General features: G+C 40.6%; 2 protein-coding genes across 2 annotated transcripts; both read left to right on the plus strand.

Annotated features, from left to right (window-relative positions):
• Positions 1–867: 867 nt before the first annotated feature.
• Positions 868–9,448, plus strand: LOC146385430 (putative RNA-binding protein Luc7-like 1). Its single transcript, XM_084931115.1, has 10 exons — positions 868–2,314; positions 2,795–2,889; positions 3,782–3,880; positions 5,243–5,353; positions 5,474–5,617; positions 6,292–6,468; positions 6,806–6,990; positions 7,071–7,100; positions 7,486–7,647; positions 8,328–9,448. The coding sequence occupies exons 1-10, from the start codon at positions 2,254–2,256 to the stop codon at positions 8,563–8,565; spliced, it is 1,302 nt and encodes a 433-aa protein (XP_084787241.1). The 5' UTR covers positions 868–2,253; the 3' UTR covers positions 8,566–9,448.
• A 114-nt stretch (positions 9,449–9,562) lies between these two features.
• Positions 9,563–18,283, plus strand: cenpm (centromere protein M). Its single transcript, XM_084931116.1, has 6 exons — positions 9,563–11,584; positions 13,692–13,768; positions 14,221–14,319; positions 15,124–15,203; positions 15,456–15,547; positions 16,017–18,283. Exons 1-6 carry the CDS (start codon positions 11,528–11,530, stop codon positions 16,164–16,166), a joined length of 555 nt encoding a protein of 184 aa, XP_084787242.1. The 5' UTR covers positions 9,563–11,527; the 3' UTR covers positions 16,167–18,283.
• The last annotated feature ends 614 nt before the right edge of the window (positions 18,284–18,897 follow it).

Raw genomic sequence — 18,897 nt, forward strand, 5'->3', positions numbered from 1 at the left:
GCCAATGGTTATAATTCTTTGCATCTTAAACTGGGGTAAAATCAGGACTTGCAGCCAGTTTATGTGTTTATGTTTATCACCTCTGTTTGGACAGAAACAACTTTTTAGTCTCAATGAGACAAATGAGTATAAAAAGTATGAGAAAAAACAAATTAAATGATCTCCTTGTTTATCTTAAGGTCTCAAGAAATTTTTTTCTTTTATATTGACATACGTCAGTCGTGACAGTTTGGTTAGAAACATGCACATTTGTGTAACCCTCTGGAGGTCACTGCTCCTCATGTTCCTCCTTAAACAAAGAAGAAAGTACTAGTCATTGCTGACGATGTCTGCTGTCCTAACTCTCCTTGTGTACCTGCCTGCCCCTTGAAATCTCTAAGTCATAACATTACGGAGAGCTGAAGTGAAATTTGCAGATTTTGATGTGCCATCCTCTTGGAGGAGCTGTTCTACCTGTACAATCAGAATGAGCACCAAAGCAGGTGAAATGGAGAGTGATCTTTGACCACCAAAGTCTAATCCCCTCCTCACTGTATCAAAGGGGGAAAAATCCTAAATGCTTTCAAGCCATGTCATTTTTATGAGACTGAGGCAGACAGGTGGAGAAACTAAAAAACGTATGGAAAAAACTAATGCACTGCCACAACTCTTTACAAGCTGATGCAGTAGGTAACACTCATGAGGAAACTATGGTTCAGCAGTGGTAGCGCATTGGCAGTACATGGGCAGCTAAGGACTGCCCATCTACCTGCAGAGTGCATCTGTTGTCAGATGGGGGCAGTCTCAAATATCTGGTACAAGGCGTTGTTGCTGGTCCATCATCCAGCTGCAGAGAAGAGCAAAGTTGTAACATTACGAAGAGCTGAAGTGAAACTTATGTTAAAAAGCCACTGTCTGTGCTTTTAATAGTCTACTTTTTAAACTTTTTCGTGCTTTTCCCATTCCAGAAGAATGCTGCTGCCACTCCCTTTCCTTCCTAGCATCCATGTTGATCATGTTTGGATTTTGGAGGACTGCACAGGAGCACTTCTGTGGTCATTGAAAACCCTTGCCATAAGGTCTCTGTCAGCAAATACCTCCACAAACAGACACAACGGTAGCATTAAGAATGACGTACGAGCCTGACAGACTGTAAAATGAAGCTGATGCAGACGTGCCTAAAACTGCTGTTCTGAGAGTGGCCACTTGAGGCAGGGCCCAAAAGCAAGTCAGCCCACACAGACTTCAGTGTTATAACGGCAGAACATTTATGTTTACAGCCTGGTACCAAGAAAGGCCTCTATGGAGTGAAGTGTCAAAATAACATCCCCCTTATCACAGCTGGGAGTGGGCACTTGAGACTAGCCAATCCTTCTCATATTAAAAATCTTAACTTTCAATGTCTAACTTCACAATGTTTATAACTTTAGGTGGTCTTTAGTGTTGTGCAATGAGTCTGCTCTAGGATCCCAATCATTTTGATATTCATATATGTGTGAATATCAAATTAGTTATTATACGTATTGGCCAGTGACAGTAGCACATATTTTCTAAATATGCTGAACATTTTAGCTTTGCAACCATGTTTCTATGTGTTATTTGTAAGATCAGAGACACTTTAAACACTTTATATGTTTGTGTGGGGGGACACCGAAAAAATAAGAAAAAAACAAAGCAGGATAATAATAATAATAATAATATTTGTTGGTGATATGTAACGTCACCAAACAAGCCCGCGAGGCTGACTGCAGCACTTCCTTCGCCGCTGCACTAGAGCGCGCTCCGCGGGGACGCGCATGGAGGGGGAATAGGAAGAAGGAAGAGAGGACGCTGAACAAACTTGATAACTTCTAGCTGACTCGCTAGAAATCTGTCTGTGTGACAGTGGAACTGGTTACTTATTTCTATGTAGATTTTGTTAGCTAACAAAGGCCCCGTCTAAATTCAGTCACCGTTGTCTCAACTCACCACACGACCCGACCGGCGGACCCGGGCAGCAGTTTTCAAACAGACGTTGCACTTGCTCGGCCGACCCGAAGCCATCCAACGTCACAAAGTCACATTTATTTGCTTTTGCTGAAGTACAGGGATAACCAGTACATTGAAGTAACGCTGTACACAAGCAGCTCGCTGGTTAAAGGCTCGGAGTCTTCCTCTTGGTGGGAAAACTTATCCGCGGTCGGTGTTGTTGGAGGAAGAGACGAGGCCTTGCAGTTGAGGAGGCTGCATGTGTTGAAGACCGCTGCTGGCGACGTTATCTGAGCATTCATAAACATGTCGGCCCAGGCACAGATGCGAGCGATGCTGGACCAGCTCATGGGGACGGGGAGAGACGGTGAGAGGGTCCTCGCTGTGTTTGAGATTGGTTACTTGCAAAATCAGCAGCGTGTATGACTGTTGCTAGCATTAGCCGACAAGCTAACCAGCATACTTTATGGTGACAGTGCGGCATGCTTTACGAATCATGCTAACTAGCCGGCTAGCTACCTGTTGTATTTAAGTTTGCTTGGCAAGTTAGGTTGTCGCACACATCTGTTACAAAACCAATCCAAAACAAACATCATGTCGGCATTTTATTTGGCTCATAGTCATGTGTTCATTTTTTCTTCCCTCCATTTCCTCCCTAGTATTTTTTTATTATTATTTTTAACCACGAGGAGTTTTCTCGGACACGTTTACTGTACCTGGATGCTACAGTGGTTAGAGATGTATGTCTTAATCCGTCACAGGTGCGGGCTAATAACCCAGTATGATAGTAAAATACTGTACTTTTCATGAACGCCTGCTTTTCTGGTTTCCTTCTTCTTTTGTAAAGGTGACACCATGCGGCAGAGAATCAAATTCACAGATGAGCGAGTCTGCAAAAGTCACCTCTTGGATTCATGTCCTCATGACATCCTCTCAGGCACCGTGAGTATCGTGTTTACGCACGCCTGAACACACAGAGGAGAGCTTTATCATATTTACACACAGCCGTATAATATATACAGTAAATGCAGTCACACACACAAGGCTGACAGGAAATGTATGGAGAGCTTAGATGTGTTTGAGCTCTACTTCATTGTCAATGGGTTTGAAATGAAATAACTTTTATATATATGGGAAATAAACACATATCCAAATATACTAATAAGCATTTCTATTTTTACTGATCCACTCTACTAGAACAGCTTTGCATAACACTCTAGCTAGCACACAGTTTCACTTTCTAAAACATGCTGCTTTATCTTCCTCACAAGGCCAACGACTCTGAGGTGAGCTTTTTCTCTGATTGGCTGCTGAAAAAAAAGGCTGGTTTGGTTTCATTTAAAACTGTACTTAAACATTCAAATGTATTAGTGGGGATGTGGCCTGAGGGTCATAGACTTTGTTTTAATAACAAATATGAGTTGGGATTAGAGACAGATTGTGAGATAGATTCATTTTACCCCTCTGATGATGTGTTGTTGCTTTTATTCATTGACTTATCCTCTTACTTTCTGTTCCTTAACCTCGACTGGACTGGACTCAAAAAGACTCTTCTGAAGTTGAACATCCCCAAATTAAAACTGAGAGTCAATTTAATTCCTAGAGCACTGAATATAAACAGATAGTTTGAATAGTGTATATAGAAATCATCAGACCTGTGTTAGCTTTGCTTCAAGTTAAAGGGTATCACATTCTTTAGTGTGACATCAGTGAAAATTCTTGTGTCCAGGACATTTTATCTTGTAGCTTTTTTGTTCTTCTTCAGATTTTGGGCTAAAACGTACGAGTAAAATGAGGCAGTCAGCTAACATCATTGTCATTTTGATTCCTGTAGAGAATGGACCTGGGAGAGTGCATGAAAGTGCATGACTTGGCACTCCGAGCTGATTACGAGATTGCCTCTAAGGAGCAGGAATACTTCTTTGAACTTGATGTAAGTTGTACGCACACACCCACAAAGATATTCTCTTGAATGTCTTGTTGAACTCACTACATCTACTTTGATTGCTGAGACTTTTCTTGAGAAAGTTAGTTTCAAGCTCTACCTAAAAGACTGTTCAGAAACACACAGAAATACACACTACTAGTCAGAAGGTAGGACACACTCGTTTGTTCATATGAGTGTACGTTTGGATACAATAAGTTTTCCTGTGTCCAAACTTACTGGAATGTCCTAACACAGAAAAACTAATTCCGGTTGAAGAATAAAAATAATTTGTATTTTAACTCAGGATCATCATAGTTTTTGATCAAGAGGGTTATTAGTGAAAGACGTTAATCAATATTTTTGTACACTTCAAATTTACTTTCCTTTACATTTGCAAAAAATGCCTCTAGCATTACCAGGGGTTCTGTAGAGGTTATTCATCAAATCACTCATAAAATATGGTTGTCTGGTCTATGTATTACAGACTCATGGACTTCAGAGTAACTGACAAGTTATGTCACTTCGGTTTTCATGCATTTATTGAACATAGGAACTCACTGAGTAAAGTTAACCCTTGAATTGTAACTCAAGCCTCTTTTAGCTGCACCAGTCACCATTGGTCTTTTGATGACTGTCTTGTTGCGTCACTCAGTCTTTGCTAAGCTTCAGGTCATGACATTTCCCAGTAAAATTTCCTAATGCCAATGTAAATGTATAGTTCCTCACTTGGTGCTCAAGCCCTGGTGTAGCAAAGCAGAATCAAACCACCATGCTCCACAATTTTGTAGTCTGCTGTCTTTAGCTTATCTTTTTTGTGGACTGATGTCCGACATAGCTTTTCCAGAAGTCATTAGCAAAAAGTTCACTTACTTTTCCCAGCACTGAAGTATATATTTTAAGTCACTGTGTTTTTGTGGACATTAAAGTAAAAATTTGTGTTTTTGTCATTTTGACTTGGCTGAAGATGAAACCATATTTGAGTAATCAAATCAGTAATCCTGGTAATTCCAAAGGGTTGATAAGCTTCTTTTTTTCCATAAACACAGTTCACAACATCCTTGCTTACAAGGCTACTTTGATGTCATAGAATAGCCTGGAAGGTGGTAAATTAGTCCAGACCACATTAAGATGTCAATGAGAAGGCATCCCTCTCTCCAGGCTTATCAAACGTGTGGTGTAAGTGCTGCTATTAAGCTTTAAACAACTGCTTAAGATGAGAGCAGGAAATGTTTGGAAACTGAATGTTTTATAGCCGCGTTTGTAAACTCACTTCATAGCAGGTACAGACTAATTAGTTCAGCCACTGTTAAATATTCTTGAGAATCCTGTAATATAATATTTCTCGGTTATTTCTGTATTTTTTCTCAGGCCGCTGAACACCTTCAGTCTTTCATTGCTGACTGTGACCGCAGGACTGAGCTGGCCAAGAAAAGACTAGCAGAAACACAGGATGAGATCAGCGCTGAAGTGGCTGCGAAGGTGACGCACTGTTGACATTTTTAGCTCTAATTATCACAGGAAGAGTCTACACACTGCCTAAAAACTATGAGCTTAGCATTCTTTTTTTTTTTTTTTCTTTTTGTTTCCTTTCATGAAAAGGCTGAACGTGTCCACGAGCTTAACGAAGAGATCGGGAAGCTGCTGGCCCGGGCAGAGCAGCTGGGAGGCGAGGGGAATGTAGAAGAGGCCCAGCAGCTGCTTGAAAAAGTGGAGAAGACCCGGGCATTAAAGAAGGAAGCAGAGGTTAGAAATGTGTTACCTATCTAAGTGATAAGTGGTAAGATGTTTGCAGCCACATGAGAGGTGCAGTTTCTGTTTACTGTTCTCGAGCACATTTGCTCACCAGCCCCACTCACAGTTACTCTACTTATGTGTCCGTGCCTGAGTAAACACCAGTTTGTTTCACCATCTCAACTCCTGTCACACCTGGTCTCTCTTTCATGCCATTTACTTGTGAAAATTTTGTGGGTTTTTTTTTTTTTTTTTTTTTTTTTTTTTTAATGCTTTTTGTGGCACCGTTGGGGAAGTAAATGACACACTGTCCTCTCAGTTGTTAATTACTTAAGAAATAAAGTGGTTTTGGGATTGGGGATCTGTCCTGTGGCGATCACACTACATATATACTGTGCCTGACTCCAACAGCACCGGACCAGGGCACAGTCACAGCAAACACACTAGTTAAGTGAACCAGACTCTGGGGGTCGGATGCACATGACAGCGAGTTCATGGTTCATGCCAGTGTTAACTTGCCTGTCTGAGTAGAGCAGCTTCACACTCTTCACAAAGTAACAGAACTCATATTGGACACACATTTTATCAGCTCCCAATCTGCAGCTTGCATAATAGGTCAGAATAATGAGATACAGGTTGAACAATTTTTATTCTGCTCCTTATAACCATAACATTTGTGACTGCAGGATATTTACCGGAACTCAATGCCTGCCTCAAGCTTTCAACAGCAAAAACTGCGAGTGTGTGAGGTGTGCTCTGCCTACTTGGGTCTCCATGACAATGACCGTCGCCTGGCTGACCACTTTGGGGGGAAGCTGCACCTCGGTTTTATTGAAATCCGTGAGAAGCTTGAAAAGCTAAGGGTAAGGATGTCCGGGAGCAGGTCTATGCTACTATATGCATGACTATTGATTAGTACCACAAATGTATCTGTACAGTGTTATACAAACTACAGTTAAGGAGGCAGTATGCTCAGCTGTATCCAATTTAGTAATTTCATTTATACAACACTTTTCCAAATAAAGCTTCAAAATGACAAGAAACACGTAAGGAATCAAATCGAAAACAAGAAGAATTAATTTGCACGTCAAACAAGTTTGATCAGTTCAGAAAGTAATAAGATGTGAGGGATAAGAACAGATTCGGGCGTTTGTCTCCCTGTTAGGCCTGTTGACTTCATTCATTTATTTTTTAATCCAGAAAGCTGTTATCGAGAAACAAGAAAGAATGCGCACGAGGCGGCGAGAGGAACGCGAAAGAGAAGATGAAAGAGAGCGACAGTGGGAGCTGGAGAGGGAGCGGGAGAAAGAACGGGAAAGGGAGCGAGAGAGAGAAAGACAGCGGGAACGAGAGCGAGAGTGGGAGAGAGAAAGGGACCGAAGGAGGTAAATGATCAGAATCTGTCGTTACTGTGAAAAGGTTTCAAGTCATCGGGAAACTGAAATGTCTTTGTCTTTTTTTTAAGGTCAAGATCTAGGAGTGGAGACCGATACAGGTATGCAAGCATCACTTGATAAGTTTGTTTTTCCCAGGTTGGCAAGGCGACTTGTAATTTCACACAATATAAAGCTGAATGGTGCGGTATCTATAAATGCACACAGTGGGGTTATTAATGCCATCACCAAAAATACACAAATATGCCACAAAAATACTCAAACCTCTGCTTTCCTGGTAAAAGAGCAGAGAGGAAAACGGCAAATTCTTACGTATACTGACGTATACTTCTCGTGCAGGATGTCATTTACAAGACAAAATGCTTCCAAATTCCCATAAAGTCTTTATCTAAATCTATCGCACACATCAGTACAGCCAACCCCTTTTTTAGACATAAACAATATCCTTTTCTTTTTTTTTTCCCCTGCTGAAAATGATTTATCCAGGGATGGAGGCAGTTCGTCTTCCCATCGTTCAAGGCGCCACCGCTCCTCTCGCTCCAGAGAAGAAGGTGGGGAACGGGATCGTGAGAGGGAGAGGGAGAGGAAACATCGACACAAGGATAGACATCGCTCACGCTCCCACTCACACAGACGCAAAAAGAAAAGGTGCAGATTTTATTCATCACTGAAACTTGCAGAAATCTACATCATGACCTGTGTGGCGTAACATTCATCTGAATTGAAACTATTTAAAATTTACCTTTTAAGTGATTCTTTTAAATGAGTACTACAAGTACTGGAGCTTTACACACTGTTGCACATATTTATAACATCTATTCATTATATATAGTAATATGTATATGGATATAAGGTGCTTGATCATTTTTCCTCTTGGATTATAGATCATTTTGACATTCAGAAACCATAGACTGTATTTAAAAGATGGACATAGCCACTTAACGTCAACCAGTGGTTTGTCCTAGAAGTATGAGAATATTATCCTAGTTCCCATTGCATTTATTACCTGAGTAAACAAAAAGCTGATGAGTTTAAGGTCTCGGCTGCTAGTTTCAGTTCTTAAAGAATAGACAATGATGTGCATTTGGTAAAATATGATCCCTATTAGTCATAAATAAGGGAAAATGTGGTACATTCTGATTGACAAGTAGCTACTTTGTATAAAACCTCTTGGTTTTGTGGTCACATGTGTAATATTTAGTTTAAAATTAAATGTAACCAGCCAAATATTACCAACCATCTTTCTAACCATGGACCTTTCTTCAGCATTTTCATTTCATAGCAGACGTCAGTGATTGTTTTGTTTTTTCTCTCTCTCACTTTTTCAGATCCTCCAAGGACAGATCATCTCACACCCGCGACAGAGAGCGCTCAGTGTCTCAGGAGAGATGGAGGGAGGGTGCAGGAGATGGATGGCGTGGCGACAGAGCAGATTACAGAGACTGGGAGGACAGGGAGAGGTCCACCTCTCCAGACATGGCCAGGGAAAAGGAACGAGAGAGATCCGTGTCGTGTGAACGGGACCGACGGTCCAGCTCGGAAGAGCGAGAGTCCGGGGAGATATGAACAGCAGGGGGCGCCTCCAAAGAGTTTAATTTGGATATATTATTTAGTAAAAAACATAATAAGAGCATGGAGAGATGTGAGCCTGCTGGTGCGAGTGTGTGCGCTTGTGTTGACTTTGTATACGTGTTCATGTTGAAAACGGGACATGTATATTAGGTGGGGTGGTGGTCGGTGGTGGTGGTCACAAAAACATGCAAACCAGTTTTATAAGAGTGAGGGAGGCTGATCTGGAAGCAGTGTAGTCGTCATTTTTCATGTCATGTCAATGGTCCTGTGTACAGTTACTTTCACACTGATGAGGGGAAGAGTGGTGAGAAGACGGCACCCCTGCTTTAAGTCCATTTTTATTTTACTCACACAAAGTGCTGTATTTTTTTATCCTTAGTTTAATGTTAATACTGTTTATCCCGTTCCCTTAGGAACCTCAGTTTCAGTAGCACGTTCGGTCTCGATAATGTGGCGTGGCCCTTGCAGTAATGCTTGAAATGAGGTGTGAATGACTGAAGGCACTTCTCATGGTTGTTTTACTTGCTGCCTTCAAGCCATGACAATCTCATTTCACAGATTTGACATGCATCGGTTAAGATGCCGTGATGAGCTTGTACTTTGAATATAAACTCACTCACTCTCACCCACCGAAAAGATGTCATCCGAGTATTTCTCCCTAGACCAGGAGGTATATAAATTATGTGAATATTTGACTTTGACACTTTTCAGAGAGGGGGGGGGGGGTCAACTTTGCTGTGCCACCATTAATTGAATGATTTTGTATTTATTTTATTTTTTGGCTTCCATTCAAACGAAAAATGTTATCCAGATTTCTCTCTAACTTGTCTCCTGCTTTTTACAGCTGCATCAGATTAAACCCACCTTGGCAGCAAAAGTTGTGTGGTTGGAGTGCAACAGTTTTTTGTTGTTTGTTTTTAAGCTTTAATGGGGGGGACCTCAATTATAGTCAGTCACATTTTTAACATTATACAAATAGGTTTCTATTTATTTCCCACCTATCATCGAATGAAAGAAATGTAGTTCAGTTCATCACAGCTTCCTGATGATGTTGCCTAAAGGTGAAGAAGGTTGTGGCAGAGTTGTTGTGTTGGTTTTCAGTGAAGTGTATTTCCATATGTATAAAACAAATCACCCAAAAATGCTGTCTTCTTATATAGAGACATTACTGAAACCCACATACACACACTCGACCCACTTCATTAGGTACACCTGTTCAGCTACTAATTAGTCAATCACAGCAGCAACTAGGTCCATTTAGACATAAAGACAGGTTCAAGCTGACCATCAAATTGGGCAGTGGTTTAGGTACATTGGGGATGGTTGTTGGTGTCAGATGGGCTGGTCTGTATATTTCAAAATATTTCACTGATGATTTAGTGGGATTTTCCACACTGCCATCTAGGGTTTACAGAGAATGGCCTGAAAAAGAGAAAATATCCAGTAAGTTGATGTTCTCTGGTTGGAAATGTTTTCTTGATACTAGATGTGAGAGGAGAACGGCTGATAGGAAGGCGACAATAACTCAAATAACTCGTAACAGCCAAGTTATGGAGAAGCTCATCTCTGAATTTGCAGTACGTTGAACCTTGAAGCAGATTGGCTGTGGCAGCAAAAGACCACACCCCACCCCACTCCTGTCAGCTAATAACAGGAAACTGGCTGCAATTTGCAAGAGAAACCATAAGATTGGAAAAATGTTGACTTCTCTGATGATTCTCATTTTCTGCTGTGAGATGTGGGTGGTAGGGTTGGAATTGGGCTTAAAACATGAAAGCATTGATCTAGTCTTGTCCATATGAAAGGTTCGGGATACTGAGACTTGGGTGTTGTAATGGGGATATTTTCTTGGCACACCTGACCATCTGAACATTGTTTAAACACCACATACTGAGTATTGCTGCTCAATTACACCGATTTTTTTATGACCACAGTGTACCCGGCTTCTGATGGATATTTCAAATGGCCTCCACAGTCACCATCTGGCAAATTTGCAACAACTTTGTCATGATTTTCTGTTAATATGAATCAAAATCTGAGGAATCTTTCTGGCACTTTGTTGAATCTATGCCTTGATGAATTAAGGCAGTTCTGTGGGCAAAAGAGGGTCCAGCCTGGTGCTAGCAAGATTTACCTAATAAAGTTGCCAGTGATTATGCGGTAATGGTTATTAGAGGACAAAACATAATCATGCCTATGGATTCATGTAACACTGAGTATGAATCCATACAACTTCACACTCACCATGTCTGTCATGTCTGTTTGTAAAGATGGATGCCCTGGCTCCACTTCCTCATTCAAAAGTGAAGCCAAATTTTTCAGGTAACGGGAGCTGCTTTCGGTGGTGGAAAAGATAGCAGGAAAACGTTGGAAAAGTCTGAGCTTTACAGTTTTGATTATCTTTTCCGCAGGTTGTACTTAGACTGGAGGATTTAAAGTAAGATATTAAAATATGAATAACTATGTAGATATATTTAAAAATGTACACATTACAGGTATGGAAGGTACACGTTTCTTTCTGTCATGACGTTGCATCCCGGGTGCATCAAGTTATGAGGAAATTAAAATCAGAGTGAGAACTACATAAAATGCAAAAAACAAGGTATCGTCTTCACTAAAACATTCATATACTGTTGCTGAATCAAAGCATGCTGTATATTCTCTTTGTTGTAAATACCTATATATTATATATACATATATACTGTCAAGTTCCCGTTTATATGGGATGAATGTATGAATAGTAACCAGTTGTATAGTAACTGATCTAATCTGAGTGTGAGGTAGGTCCACGCTTGCCAAAGGTGCATGACTCCCGGCGGCCTGTAGGTGGCAGAAGAAAACAGCCAATGAAGATTGGTATACGTCATGACGCCAGACGCATGTTTGGAAAAGAAGCGCGAGAGAAAGAAATGTCCGCCCCGGGTTTGTTTACAAAACTTTATCAAGTTTAGCGAGGATGTCGTTGTTGAAGCCTTTTAGTAAACTCCCTGGTCTGAACACAGCGAACATCTTGGTGAGTTGTTCACTTTAAGAAATAAAATTTTAAAAAGAAAAGGCAAATATCGAGCTGTGTGCTGTGACTAGCTGTTTTCAGGACGAGCTAACGGCTGACTGGATGTGGTTTTTTTTTTATTGGGAGATATCTGGTCGTAAATATCCCAGATATATGGTCGTCAGCTTGGACTAGCAAAATCACATTTAAGCTTTAAATAAAGACAAATATGACTGTATCAGGAAGAGGTTTTTACACAGTCTAGCAGCTGTTTGGCGTCGTCGGTGTTGTGTGGATAAATCTAGACTTTTCTGTAGATCTACCTAACAAACACTATCTCAACGTTTTTATAATACTTTTATTCTATAATAGCTCTATAACACCCACAACCAGAGGCGTTTCCAATTCAGTCGGGAGGAGGGGGAGGATCCCAAGCCCAGATAAAAGGGGAGGGTTGTGTCAGGAAGCGTGCAAAATCTTGCCAACCCAAACAAACATGCGGGTCATCAAGAATGATCTTTCCATACCGGGATGACAGCGACTGCCTGTGGTGCTGGTGAAAACCGTGCTACTGTAAGACAAAGGAAAAGGAAAGGCGTGTTTAGAGACAGCAAGAAGGAAGGAAAGGCGTGAGAAGGACTTAAGGAAAAGAAGGATTGTGGATGTGCACAGGGTTGGTGTGACAGGGAGGATGCTAAGGATAGTGTGAGATGAGGGCAGATGATCTGCTGTGGTGACCCCTGAAGTGAGCAGCAGAAGAACTAGAGGCAGGATTTTTTTGTTGTTATTCGCAATATTTCAAGGAAATTTATAATAACGATATTATTACAATATTGAAAAAAGTACTGAGCAATATTTTATTGACGATTGCAGCCTGCAGGCAAAAGATTTGTTAGCGCAAACATATGAAGGGTATCTTACATCCACCTGGCAGACTACCTGGTTCAAGGTGTGAATCCATTGCCAGCAGCAACATAGAGTAATAGTGACACACAGCAGAAGTCAAATGTAAGCACAAAAGTAGCCTAGGTAGTGTTTTCCCCAGAAATTTTAAGCAAACAAAACATTCTAACAACAGTTAAACTAAAATAACCCTTACAACACTGTCACATAAATAAAAATATATTCTCTCTGGAATGTTGCATCTTAGGTCGAGCATTTTATGCAGTTGCATAAACCTGTACTTTACCACTAATTTCCATCCAACACGTGCTCTTCGTGTCATATGGAGTGCAGTGCTCCAGCAATGCCCTTGTTTAAAATTGGTCACACTTCACCAGCTGTTAGTATCTCCTCCTTGCGCACCTACATATCCCGGTTGTCCTCAATGGTGTGTTTGTGCCTGAAGAAACAATGTTGTAGCTTCCATCTTCAGCTAGAATAGTTTTGTTGCAGCAGCACACATGCTATTAAAAATGGCACGACACAGGAGATGAAATATTTTTATACTGACAATTGTTAAAATCTTACTCGTGCATTCGTATAAATGAACAAAAATATAATTGAAGGTACAAGTAGTCATTATACAGAAGCTATCCAGCCATTCATTTTCTTTAACCACTTTAACCAACCCATCACTCCACTGTTATGTGTCTTTAAATACATTAAATTATTTTGTGGGGGTTTGCACATACCCCTTGCCACAACTCTAACAAAATGCAAAGAATCCATTCATATTTTCCAAAATAGAGCGTTTGCTTCCATTTTGGGGTTCAGGGCTGCTTCAGGAGGTCGGATGATTATTGTTAACAGGCTTTAAGTATTTGTCCTTGCAGCAGCTGAAAACAGATGTTGGATAAATTGCTAATGTCTGGCCAGTAGGTGGTGCAGAGGGTGGTCCTTTTATTTTCCATAGCCTCTCACTGTAACCACAGTCAAATTAGATCACAGTCTGTATAAATTAATATTTTCAGAATGTTTTATTGCATTGTAATTTATGATTTTATCATCATAAATTTCTATATGAGAAAAAGCCGCAGTAAAAAAGAAAGCGGCAACATCTTTGAACTGTGACTGCAAAATGTTTCTTCTGACAGGTTTAAGAGATTTTATTTTTTTTTAACCTGTGTGATGGTGTAAAGTGGGATCATCAGGTTTTGTGCTGACTGGTAGTTTTTGTTTCCTGCAGCTGGTGGAGAGTGAGGAGCAATTTCAGCAGAGTTTAGCAGATGTTCTGGTGGAGGAGACCAGTGTCACCGTGAACGTGTGAGTAAAGCTCGCTTCATCCTGCAAACTGCTGAAGTCTGCTATCTGTCAGCGGAAAGTGGCTGCAGCACACAAATGGAAACAGAGTCTGCCATCCTCACAACGAAACAAGATTTGTTTTCTACCATCAGTCGCATTTATGTTTAAACAGTATGACTGTAAACGTTTATTTAGTAACAAAATATTTTTCATAATCAACAACAAACAAGTAGATATGTACTTGGGGAAAGGACTTTTGTACTACTCAGACTGCAACGTCATAACAGGTTTCCAGCTGGTAATGTAATGTTGACTTTATGATTAAATAATTGTGCAATTCTGACTGGGGAACTCGTACGTGTTGTTCTGCAGCTGCAGCGAATTACTCAGTTATGCAATGACTTTGAGATGTGTGAAGACCACCTGAGGTGGGTGAGAGTCCCATTATTGTCATCGCTTTTTGTACTTAACAGGAGACTAGCTAAGAGCCTTCCTTTGCCCATGGAGAATGATGAGAGCCGTCCCAGAATAGACTTGGTTGTGTTCATCATCAACCTAACCTCAGAGCTCAGGTAACTTTCAAATCCATCCATCGATTTTCATCTTATCCATTTCATGGTTGCGAGGGTGCTGGAGCCAATCCCAGCTGTCATGGGGTACACCCTCACCAGTCTGTTATAGGGCAAACACAGAGAGACAAAGATCCAGGGGTACCCTCCTTTTGTCTGATTTCAGTGAGTGTCTATTGAAAAGGAACCTGGACTTGTTCCTAGTCACCAAGATGAAAAAATACATACATGTCCAGATGCAATTTGTTGTACTGGCCACCTGAACACACAGGTTCTGCTTCATATAACAGCTTTGTTTTTGTGTTGTTCTTACTTAATTGTTACGAGAGTGAGATGTCATTTTTAAACCACACAAATTGCCACAAACCAGCCCAGAAACTTTATTTTTCTAGTGTGTTCTGGGACTGCCCTGGGGCCTCCTTCCAGTAGGACTTGCCCAAAACGCCTCATCTAGGAGGTGCCCAGGTGGTTTGGGCATCCTAGGCAGATGCCATGATCACCATGGTGTTGATGATCACAATGATTCACTCTGACTATCAACAGCTCGTTCTGGTGCCGCTCAGTCGTCTTCAATACAAGATCTCCAGTACTTAAAACTCTGCCTTACTTGAAGCGTCACCTTCACCCAAACTGAGCACTAAACCTCAGATTTTGAGGTTTCATGAAGGAGATGTCATCATGCAGAAACAAGATCCCGATGCCTCTGACATACGTTGTCCAAAATATTTTATATTTTAAGTTAAAAACAAGTTCAAACATGATACGATGTAGCAGTGCTTCATTCTGTTTTGTTTTATTTTGTTGTAGTTTCCAGTCAGCAGAAGCGTCCCTGAAATATTTGGACCCGGGATATTTCCTTGGAAAAGTTTGCTTCATGGTTACGAATGGTATGGCAACGGTTAAAATCCTTTTATGTGTTTTTCTTTTTGTCTTGTTTTGTTTTATATTTTGTTTTTTCCCCAGTCCCTTGATTCACAGGAAGGAGGGAAAAAAATAAGCTGAGATTAAATCAAGGAGAAATTGTCTACCACTGTTTACATTTTACTTCACCGTTGAACACCACCCACAACACATATTGTTGTACTTTCAGCCTTTTTTGTGTCTGACCAGCTGACCTTTTATGCTTCTCTTTCTTGTAGCTCGTAACGCTTCCGCCCCCGCTGAGCGCCTGGATGCTGTCAGGAAGCTGGCTGCGTCGCTCCACTGTCCCCTGTTGTTTGCGGAGGATCAGGTTTGTAGCAGTCTGGGTCACAAACACTGAAGATGTAGCACACTGTTGCATGTTGTGTTTCTTGAACACATTTCTTGTTGAAATGTATGCAGAACAAAATTACAGCTTTGTTATCTTTGCATAAGGATTTATTTGGCTTTATTAAGCATCCAGTACTTGTTGTAGTCATCGTTTTCAGGCTTGTGAAACAGCTTCTGGCTATTTGTCTTTTTTTTCTTTTTTCCTTCAGCAATATGATGGCTAAGCAACTTTTTTGTTGACTGATTCATAAAGCTGCAGTTGCACAGAGGGAAAAGCCTGAAATTGAACTCAGAAGGGAAAGCTGTTTGTGTGCGTGTGTTGTGTAGCTCAGCATCGCTGTAGTTTAGAGGGTTCTGTGCTGTTGTTGACAATAAAACATCAAATGTCATTTTTGTGTCTTTTTGCGTTTCCTAAAAAGCCATCCTGTGTAATCTTTCCATCCCTACAGACTCCAGATGGAGTGGCCAGTGCTACAGAGAGGCTGCTGACTATCCTCAAGGTGGCCGCCGGCCTCGTTCCCATTGCCACTGCTCTCTACGTGTCTAACCTGACTCGGTGCACGCTTCCCCTGGACATCGATCAGCCAAGCTTTGATTAGGTCCTCTGACTGATTCCTTTAAAGTGATAACTTCCTCTACTTTATCATGTTTATATTTATTTGTAGAAGTTGTTAATGTCGACAGTTACACGTCTTCTTTTTCAAATAAATGTTACCAGGTGTATATAATGATCCATTACATTATGTTTTACATGAACAGTCCTGTGAAAAACACTCCAAGTACACCCTACAATTCAATATCGTAGAACCACCTTGGCAGCAGGAACTAATTGCTTTTGATATGACTTTATCAACGTGTCACATTGTTGTGGATGACTTTCAGCCCACTCGTCTTTACAGCGTTGTGACAGTTCATTGAAGTTTGCGGCATTTGTTTACAGCAGCTCTCTTAAAGTCCCGCCACAGCATGTCATTTCGGGTTGAGATCTGGACTTTGACTGGACCATTGCAACAGCTTGATTCTTTTCCAGACATTCTGTTGTAAATTTGCTACTGTCCACGACCCACTTCCAGCCAAGCTTTAGTTGCCAAACAGATGGCATCACATTTGACTCGACTTGATGTTCAAGGAAGTTCATGGTCAACTCAATGACTGCAAGATTCCAGGGTCCAAATCATCACCCCTCCTCCACCGTGCTGATTTGCTGCGTTTGGATTTCTCCAACCATGGTGCTGGTGCTGTGCATTATTGCCTAACATCTCTACTTTGGTGTCATCTGTCCAAAGAACGTTGCTTGTGGTTTGTTCAGATGGAACTTTGCAAACCTAAACTGTGCAGCAAACTATGCTTGTTCACCCTATTTCTAATTGTACCTTAACATTTAACATGCTAACTGAGGTCTGTAGAGTCTGAGATGTAGATGAGTGTTTGTTTATTTTTTCTGACCTTGGGTTGAATTTGCTGGGTTGTCCAATCCTGGGAAGATTGTTGTTAACAAACAGCTGAATACTCCAAATCTACAAAGTGCCAGAGCTTCTGCTTTTATAGTGGTGGTCACACTTGTTTATGATCTATTAATCAAGTGCACTTGTTTGGCTGCAAATTCCCCCTGATTCAGCACAGTTCTACTTAGTTTTTCACAGAGTACAAGATCCTGGGAAAACTTTTTCTGGTTCATGACCGTATATGAAGCAGTAAGCGTTAAAGGGTTGAACATAATTAAACATTTTTCCATGTAAATACACTTCAGTGGGCTTTATATGATTGTTTGGAGTTTCATTACATTAATACCATGTTTTTAATTAGGTTCTCAAAAAGTTGTGAACTGGAGGCAAAGTTTGAATCCTTCCAGTGCACAAATAAATCCAACTAAAAATAAATAATGAATAAAACAGTCCAACAGTTTCAAATCAAGTAAAATCCACCTCTCGTTTCTTCATATTTTGCTACAAATATGGCAAATAGGTGTAAATACAGAAAATAAGTCAAAAACAGTTTAAATCATTCTAACCAGTTTTAAAATCAGTATTTGGTATGACCATCTTTATTCTCCAAGACAGCCTGAACTCTCTTAGGCAAGCTTTCTTGTCATTTCTTGAATTAAGAAAAAGCTGATTGTGTTCATCTGGATACAGCGTTTTCAGCGGGAGAAACATTTCATCACTCATCCAAGTGACTTCTGCACGCTACGTCCATGAACAGAGTCAACTTTTTTTTAGATTTCTTACCTGGTTGGTTGAGCATTGATCTAGACATGTCTTCATTCAGGATAATTTTTCTATGTTTCTTGAGGGACAATCAAAGCTCTTCTTTAGATGTTGGCTGCCTTTTGTTCTGCCCTCTATCAGGAGAATCCCACACTGCTTCAGACTCTGGGGAGGCCAATCCATGACTGATGGTGTTGTATTGTATTGTTTTGCCAATAAGACAGTTTCCAGATGGTTTTGTATGGTGGATCAAAACCTGATGATACTTTTCTGCTTTACTATCATGTGTTCATAATTCCCAAGACCCCAGCACCACCGGCTGAACGGCAGCTCTAAACCATGTCAGAGCCTCCATACCTACTCCACACGCTCACAATGATTTCAACCAAAAATATCACAACTGGATTGTCACTCCTAAAGACCTGTTGTTGCGGATTTTAGTTCCCTCAAATGTTTTTACCCTTCAGCTATAAAGTGCTGATGAGATATTGTCAGCACGCTGCTGGGCGGGCAGGCAGGCAACATGGACACCCAAGATTGTGAATGTGATAACTCAAGAATGAAGCAATGTAGGACTTTCTAATTGATAATAGACTTAAAACGGGTGTAAGATGCCAATTATTGAAGTAAAAAATACTTGAAAGTCTGACTCCATGCAAGAAAAAACGAGGGGTCTCTATTTTGGAAATAAAAGACTTCCATATATAAATGAAAATGGCAATAATACTAAATTATAAAAGCAGAATGATGATTTCAATTCGGTGTACCAGCATGAATAGCCATTACCAGAACCAAGCTGCCTAAAATAAAGGTGGTATTTACCTTGGACCAATGTTCCCTCTAATTTTTCATGTGTCTGAGTGAACACACAAACTCCCTGAGCCCTTGGACCACTGTGAGCAACAGCAGACGCGTGCACTGTGGTCATGCCACCATCGAATCCATCCAAGTTACATGGTTTATTAAAATAATCAAATTACAGCATTTACATTTATGTTAGACTACTTTTAATTAACTGCTTTAGCCCACTTACAATGAAATTGATTTAAAAAAAATCTTGTTCATGACCTGTGTAGTATGTTAACACTATTAGAACTAAAAATAACTTGAACTCCAATTTTGA

This window comes from Perissodus microlepis, chromosome 6 (assembly GCF_051167445.1).
Source record: "Perissodus microlepis isolate ML-2025 ecotype Zambia chromosome 6, ASM5116744v1, whole genome shotgun sequence".
Taxonomy (NCBI): Eukaryota; Metazoa; Chordata; class Actinopteri; order Cichliformes; family Cichlidae; genus Perissodus; species Perissodus microlepis.

Coding starts and splice junctions, on each gene's coding strand:
- LOC146385430 (XM_084931115.1), top strand. CDS start 2,254: ATGTCGGCCCAGGCACAGATGCGAGCGATGCTGGACCAGCTCATGGGG. Junction 2,890..3,781: donor ATGACATCCTCTCAGGCACC/GTGAGTATCGTG, acceptor TGATTCCTGTAG/AGAATGGACCTGGGAGAGTG. Junction 5,354..5,473: donor GCGCTGAAGTGGCTGCGAAG/GTGACGCACTGT, acceptor TTTCATGAAAAG/GCTGAACGTGTCCACGAGCT.
- cenpm (XM_084931116.1), top strand. CDS start 11,528: ATGTCGTTGTTGAAGCCTTTTAGTAAACTCCCTGGTCTGAACACAGCG. Junction 13,769..14,220: donor ACCAGTGTCACCGTGAACGT/GTGAGTAAAGCT, acceptor TGTACTTAACAG/GAGACTAGCTAAGAGCCTTC. Junction 14,320..15,123: donor AACCTAACCTCAGAGCTCAG/GTAACTTTCAAA, acceptor ATTTTGTTGTAG/TTTCCAGTCAGCAGAAGCGT.